A 7586-nucleotide genomic window follows, 5' to 3' on the forward strand; every position below is an offset into this window, starting at 1 on the left:
TGTCACGAGAGAAACCGGAAGGTTGCCGCTTGGTTTAAACACGATTAGACGCAATATTGAGAACATATACACTAACGTTCCAAAGTGTGTGTGTTTTAAATAAATTAATACTTGCACGGATGCAATAAACTAATCAAAAGGTGCAGAAATAAATTTACATTGTTACAAAATATATTTTTAATTAATGTTATTGATTAGAATTTTCTGTCTATTAAATAATCCTAAAAAATCTGTTATTTTAAGCTGTAACAGTATTTTTTATCAAATAAATGCAGGTTAGCTTAAGTCTTCTTTCAAAAACATCTGACTGTGGTGATGTAAAATGGCATTGAAGTGTGAACATGAGAGGCTTTTGTGAAAACGTGGTGTTCACGTGTGGTTGACATCAGGATGGACAGTTACCATTAGAAGAGTCTCTGTATCAGAGAGAAAATGACTCAAAAAATGACAATGTTTATATAAAAAATATAACATTTTATTTCAAACTACAAAAGTGAAAACATGTAACTTCTTGGTCACACTTCTCAATAAAATATTGGACAAACTGTAAGAAGAACAGTCAAGTCAGCACATGAAGCTATTATTAAACATGGTGAAGCAAGAAAATAAGAAAGACATCAAATGCTTTAAATTTAAATTAACTTAAGCTGTACAAAATATGTACATTATTTACAGCTCAATACATCACAAAATAGATACTGTAATAAAAAAAGAATGAAGCTACAATTCATCCAGTCTTTCTGACAGGGGTACTGACACTCTCCCATCAGGAGGGGCCAGACAGTCGAAGTCAAACACTCAGTGCTATATTAACCTTCATAGATCTTGGCCAAACTTCATGTGTTGGTTCAGCTCAATCAAACTCTGAGCTGACAAAATCAACTAAAACATAAGAGCACATCTGTTTCTCTCTGTCTCATTCTTCTACCTTCTCTCGGCTTGGTGAGGCGATTAGCTTCTGGGGTTAAAAGCTGCCTTCCATTTCTTACTATTTTTGCTCTCAGAATCTAAATCTGCCCACCACAGTTTAGGGAAGGGGCTTGGCGTCATCTGCCAATCAGTGACATTGGGCGTCACAGAGTCGGACTATAGTGCAGTATTGGTTTTTAGGGGGCGTCCGAACAGAGCCCCTAAATTTCACAATCCCCACCCCCTAGCCTTAGACATCCACCTTGACAAATGAATACACATACAGCATATAAATCCAGAGTCCACGTACAAGATACAGACACATACACGCAAAAAGAAATTTAAAAATGAAAGCAACAAAACATAAAAATACAAACAAGTACTTTGTGCTGAGATATGAGATGGATATCTGTTTGATTCAAGTGGACAGTCACTGCATGGAACTCCTTGGCGTCACTGTCGCTGTCTCCTTACGCCATGTCACCAAACATCTTCTTGTAGTACATGGACTCAAAGATGTCGTTCTCCCCAGGGCAGTTGTAGTGGCATGCACAGGTCTTGATGAACATCATCTGCTTCTTCATGACTTGGCCATCAGGGCACTTGAACTCCATGGGCAAGGTGGCGGTTCTGTGAGGGGTCAAAAGGTGCAGAAATAAATTTACATTGTTACAAAATATATTTTTAATTAATGTTATTGATTAGAATTTTCTGTCTATTAAATAATCCTAAAAAATCTGTTATTTTAAGCTGTAACAGTATTTTTTATCAAATAAATGCAGGTTAGCTTAAGTCTTCTTTCAAAAACATCTGACTGTGGTGATGTAAAATGGCATTGAAGTGTGAACATGAGAGGCTTTTGTGAAAACGTGGTGTTCACGTGTGGTTGACATCAGGATGGACAGTTACCATTAGAAGAGTCTCTGTATCAGAGAGAAAATGACTCAAAAAATGACAATGTTTATATAAAAAATATAACATTTTATTTCAAACTACAAAAGTGAAAACATGTAACTTCTTGGTCACACTTCTCAATAAAATATTGGACAAACTGTAAGAAGAACAGTCAAGTCAGCACATGAAGCTATTATTAAACATGGTGAAGCAAGAAAATAAGAAAGACATCAAATGCTTTAAATTTAAATTAACTTAAGCTGTACAAAATATGTACATTATTTACAGCTCAATACATCACAAAATAGATACTGTAATAAAAAAAGAATGAAGCTACAATTCATCCAGTCTTTCTGACAGGGGTACTGACACTCTCCCATCAGGAGGGGCCAGACAGTCGAAGTCAAACACTCAGTGCTATATTAACCTTCATAGATCTTGGCCAAACTTCATGTGTTGGTTCAGCTCAATCAAACTCTGAGCTGACAAAATCAACTAAAACATAAGAGCACATCTGTTTCTCTCTGTCTCATTCTTCTACCTTCTCTCGGCTTGGTGAGGCGATTAGCTTCTGGGGTTAAAAGCTGCCTTCCATTTCTTACTATTTTTGCTCTCAGAATCTAAATCTGCCCACCACAGTTTAGGGAAGGGGCTTGGCGTCATCTGCCAATCAGTGACATTGGGCGTCACAGAGTCGGACTATAGTGCAGTATTGGTTTTTAGGGGGCGTCCGAACAGAGCCCCTAAATTTCACAATCCCCACCCCCTAGCCTTAGACATCCACCTTGACAAATGAATACACATACAGCATATAAATCCAGAGTCCACGTACAAGATACAGACACATACAAAATAAATTTTAAAATGAAAGCAACAAAACATAAAAATACAAACAAGTACTTTGTGCTGAGATATGAGATGGATATCTGTTTGATTCAAGTGGACAGTCACTGCATGGAACTCCTTGGCGTCACTGCCGCTGTCTCATTACGCCATGTCACCAAACATCTTCTTGTAGTACATGGACTCAAAGATGTCGTTCTCCCCAGGGCAGTTGTAGTGGCATGCACAGGTCTTGATGAACATCATCTGCTTCTTCATGACTTGGCCATCAGGGCACTTGAACTCCATGGGCAAGGTGGCGGTTCTGTGAGGGGTGCAGCAGCGACCGTCTGTGCAAACGCCGCAGAACTTGGGCCTGTAAGACTTGGTAGTGGTGCAGCCAGAAATCTCAAACTTCATGGGTTTGGAGACACGTGGGGTGCGGATGCACTTCTTCCCTTTCTGTAAAGACAAAGAATGAAAATTTAGCCAGGAAGTTCTGTGATGTCATCATCATGCGTCGATGGAACCAAGAGTGAGCTGCGCTGTGATTGGTTAGGGAGGTAAGTTTCTTCTTACTCTGATTTTCTCCTCCAGGTGTGACTCGCAAGGACGGACCATGCAGAGGCGGGACTGCTTCTCAAGACGGCATTCACGGTTGTCATTGGTGACACGGGTCGAGATTCCCAATCCACAGGTCTTTGAGCATGCACTCCATTCTGTGGTCTGAACCAGGCAGTTCTCTCTCATCATGGAGGGATCGGGCCCGTATGTCTCCTCCTCTCTGTAAGCTACAAGACAAGACATTACTCAACACATTCCTTCCAGCAGCATTATGTAATCCTACTGTTCATATCATTACATCATCGCACCAGAATTAATTCAAACCAGCATTCCTTAATGGAAACCATTACTGTGTCTGAATCACCACTTTGTCAATTCTGACTCAAGGGCGGACCATACAGAGGCGGGACTGCTTCTCAAGACGGCACTCGCGGTTGTCATTGGTGACACGGGTAGAGATTCCCAAGCCGCAGGTCTTTGAGCATGCGCTCCATTCTGTGGTCTGAACCAGGCAGTTCTCTCTCATCATGGAGGGATCGGGCCCGTATGTCTCCTCCTCTCTGTAAGCTACAAGACAAGACAAGACAAGACATTACTCAACACATTCCTTCCAGCAGCATTATGTAATCCTACTGTTCATATCATTACATCATCGCACCAGAATTAATTCAAACCAGCATTCCTTAATGGAAACCATTACTGTGTCTGAATCACCACTTTGTCAATTCTGACTCAGGGAACAGTCTAGATCAAAAAATGCTCACCTGCCAAAGCTGATCCCACAAAGGTGTTCTGATGAGGGGAGTCGCACACCCACTCCTCACAGCACTTCCCAGGGACCTTCACCCTGTGGGGCATAGGGCAGTCAGGGCTGGGGAGCCTGATGTCCATTCCACAGAGGGGCACGCAACCTACGGCGCCGTCCAGACACGTGCACTGGTATTTACAACTGCTCTGGAAGGACTCTCCGCTGCGGTACACCATCCCGCTGAACACGCAAGTGGCACCTTCTCTTGCTGTGGGACGGAGACAGAAGGTGGTTATAACTCTGACTCAACTCAACAACTATAGATTCAGTGTCTGTATGTCAACGGTCAAGATCCTAACCTGTGCAGACCCCAATACGACGGTTGCTTGGGGAGCCGTAGTCACAGTAAAGGCCTTTGTGGGGGTCACAAACGTCTCGCTCTGTGCAAAGTTCGCCCAGTTGCTTGGCACACACCCGGCAGCACCCACAGGTGTCCGGCACCAGGCTCACACCAGGCGAACAATGGGGTGGTACATCAGGGCATTGGCATTGTCCACTACACTCCTGAGCCACAGCCTGAGGAATAAGACACATGTTCTTGTAAGACGTTGTACATTTGCTAAACAATGACTTTAAAAATGGGTTAAAATGAGGAATGTTATGAGCTGTTTGTGTCTGGTAAAAGACTAAACTTATAGTCTGTTCTTGCTAATTCTTAATAACCTGGATCTCTAGATGCATTTAAACAGGATAGTGGTTACATTCTCATAATAGTGCATTAAAATGACTTACCCATCCACAGAAAGTCAGGCACAGCAGAGCAATCACCCTTAGATTCATTCCAGAAAACACGATGACCTCTTCTTTGCAATCTCTTTTACAAAAGAAAAATCTTCTTTTGGGATCCTACAACGTCTTGCCGCTGTAATGCAGTCTTCTCTTCAGATTTGATCAAGGCGATCTCGTTGTGTAGTCTCTAGTTCCTCCTGATAGTGTCAAGTGAAAGCTAGAGTTTAGCTTCGGTATGAAGTTTAGGCTGAGCCGTGTCGAGTGACTGTTGCTTCTCTCTGGAGGACTTGGAGCGTTCTGATTCTCCAGCAGCAGCTGAGCTACCTTTATACACGCCGTGCTGCGGTGGACTGCCTCCACCTCAATGGAACGCTGGATAAACATGGGCATTCCTGGCATTCTTTCCTAGTTTCCTGCCCCCCCTCCACTCTCCACTCCCCTCTCCCCCTCCACTAAACCTGCACCCACTGCCATCCTACATTCCTGGGCTGTCACATAGCAAAATAAAAGTGCAGTCTTGGCATTACCTTGCGTTGCTTGGTGGTAGTTTAAGCAATTTGTCTTAGAAATAAATGTCTGCATGTTTTTCAGATTTAATATGACTAGATTTTCGCCTTCAATATCTTGTTCTCTAAATAACTATGTGGTGATTGACAGTTGATGATAACGACAGTGTTAGTTTACTAGTGGCCGATATGCATCAGTTAAAAGACAGTTCACCTATAAATGAACATCATTATTTAAGTCTGGTCAGTATTTACTCACCTTCATGTCTTTTCCAAATTCTTTTTTTATGAGAAATTTAAAAGAAGACATGTAAATATATATATATTTTTTGGCTATACAATGAAAGTCAGTGGCATCTTATGTTGGTTTAGACCCCACTGACTTTCATTATAAAAGCAGTTCTTAAAAAAAATCTATTTTTTTCCCCACGAAAGAAATAAATTCATACAGGTTTAGAACAAAATGAGAGCGAGTTTTGTGACACAATTTAAATTTCTTGGTGAATTATCATTAATGTACAAAAATGCTAAACACATATGTTGAATATATTTATTCATAATTCTTTGTGATGTATTACTATTATTAGACTTGCATAAAACACTTTTTGCACATCTTACATAAGTTTTCTTGTGGCACTGGATCTCTGTCAGGATTCTGACCAATTGCTTTAATCAGAATGTTTTTCTGTAATTGTATACCTTCACCTGGCTAATAACGTTTAGTCAGCTGTGTTTTACAGTGCAGGTGCGATTCTATTTTGCGCCTTCAGACAGCAGACAGAGCACAGACAGAAAGGCAGCAGGAAAGTGGCTAGACTGTAGCTTTTGTATATATATATATTTTTAAAAGAAGAAGGATCCCCAGACTCCCCTCCTCACTCTTATGAAAGGGAGCACTGCCTCTTGCCAGCCAGTGAATCGGAAATGAAAAACTCCCAGAGAAGAAACGGGAGGTGAAGGAATGTTATCCCCCTGCCAGCAGACATACTGTTACTACATGCACACAGTCTCAGAGGAAGACTTGCCTTATATGGGAATCTTCACTCTAGGCTCTCTTGTTGCCCCCACCCCCCACCCTTCTGCTCATTCTCTTGTCCACACTCTTTCCCTCTAGTCTGGAAACAGTGTTGCCGGTGTTGAGGATTGTAATGTGCCCCATCTGTCAACAACCTCTCATTCCAGCTGGGATGAATGCTGGTGCCACCCCCCTCCAACCCCCTTACAGATTAGATTATGATCATCATGATGCTAGATGTAGGCCTACATCAAAATGCTGATAACAGAAAGCTTTTTAAGTTAATATACTTACAATATACAATACAATTTATTATTATTCATATAATTTATAATTGAATTTTAAATGGCAGTTTACTGTGTTTAAATGAGCAGGGTCAGTGTGAGACTGTACAGTAACTGCTGTTTTATAACTAAATCGTACATTTTATGAATTCATATTGTAGCTCATCCACATACATTTTTTTCAGCAGTTTGATGATAGAAATAAAACTTAAAGTCCGTGTGAACCGGAAGCTGCTGCCGACTTTATTTCAGTGTGAACCGGAAGTTGCTGCCGACTTTATTTCAGTGTAATTACATTTACCATTTGTTTTTTTATGGTTAAGTACAGTTTGATTGAAGCGAATGGGCCAGCAAAGTTTTTTATTGTTGTTTTTTTTTCTTTTTTCTTGAACCCTGATGAGATTCTTGGAGATGCCTGGCTTTTCAAGTCAAAATGAAAAGATAAAGGTGTTTACATTCAGAAAATTGAGGCCATGAGCAAAAATCTACATATGATGATCAGGTTTAGTCTTTTACTGTTTTTGAGCTTCATCAGTTGAAAGTACATGTTCAATCAGTTTACAAATTATTAACGTACATATTATGTGGTTAATATAAGCATACTACTGTTACTAGTGTCAGTAACAATGTGCTATGCGTGTGTTGGTCCATGCAAAACTGTACAGTAACTGCTGTTTTATAACTAAATCGTACATTTTATGAATTCATATTGTAGCTCATCCACATACATTTTTTTCAGCAGTTTGATGATAGAAATAAAACTTAAAGTCCGTGTGAACCGGAAGTTGCTGCCGACTTTATTTCAGTGTAATTACATTTACCATTTGTTTTTTTATGGTTAAGTACAGTTTGATTGAAGCGAATGGGCCAGCAAAGTTTTTTATTGTTGTTTTTTTTTCTTTTTTCTTGAACCCTGATGAGATTCTTGGAGATGCCTGGCTTTTCAAGTCAAAATGAAAAGATAAAGGTGTTTACATTCAGAAAATTGAGGCCATGAGCAAAAATCTACATATGATGATCAGGTTTAGTCTTTTACTGTTTTTGAGCTTCATCAG

At 40.3% G+C, this 7586-nt stretch overlaps 1 protein-coding gene across 1 annotated transcript; it reads right to left on the minus strand.

Moving 5' to 3' along the window:
* Positions 1–1907: 1907 nt before the first annotated feature.
* Positions 1908–5125, minus strand: LOC107593869 (connective tissue growth factor-like). Its single transcript, XM_016283747.1, has 6 exons — positions 5051–5125; positions 4730–4843; positions 4297–4513; positions 3954–4205; positions 3205–3416; positions 1908–3087 (listed from the first exon to the last, which is right to left on the minus strand). Exons 1-6 carry the CDS (start codon positions 5123–5125, stop codon positions 2791–2793), a joined length of 1167 nt encoding a protein of 388 aa, XP_016139233.1. The 3' UTR covers positions 1908–2790.
* Positions 5126–7586: the final 2461 nt, after the last annotated feature.

The sequence above is a fragment of the Sinocyclocheilus grahami genome, unplaced genomic scaffold (genome assembly GCF_001515645.1).
Source record: "Sinocyclocheilus grahami isolate Dianchi unplaced genomic scaffold, SAMN03320097.WGS_v1.1 scaffold176.1, whole genome shotgun sequence".
Classification (NCBI taxonomy): Eukaryota; Metazoa; Chordata; class Actinopteri; order Cypriniformes; family Cyprinidae; genus Sinocyclocheilus; species Sinocyclocheilus grahami.

Coding starts and splice junctions, on each gene's coding strand:
- LOC107593869 (XM_016283747.1), bottom strand. CDS start 5,125: ATGCCAGGAATGCCCATGTTTATCCAGCGTTCCATTGAGGTGGAGGCA. Junction 4,844..5,050: donor GCAGCACGGCGTGTATAAAG/GTAGCTCAGCTG, acceptor AAGACGTTGTAG/GATCCCAAAAGAAGATTTTT. Junction 3,417..3,953: donor TGTGGGATCAGCTTTGGCAG/GTGAGCATTTTT, acceptor CTTGTCTTGTAG/CTTACAGAGAGGAGGAGACA.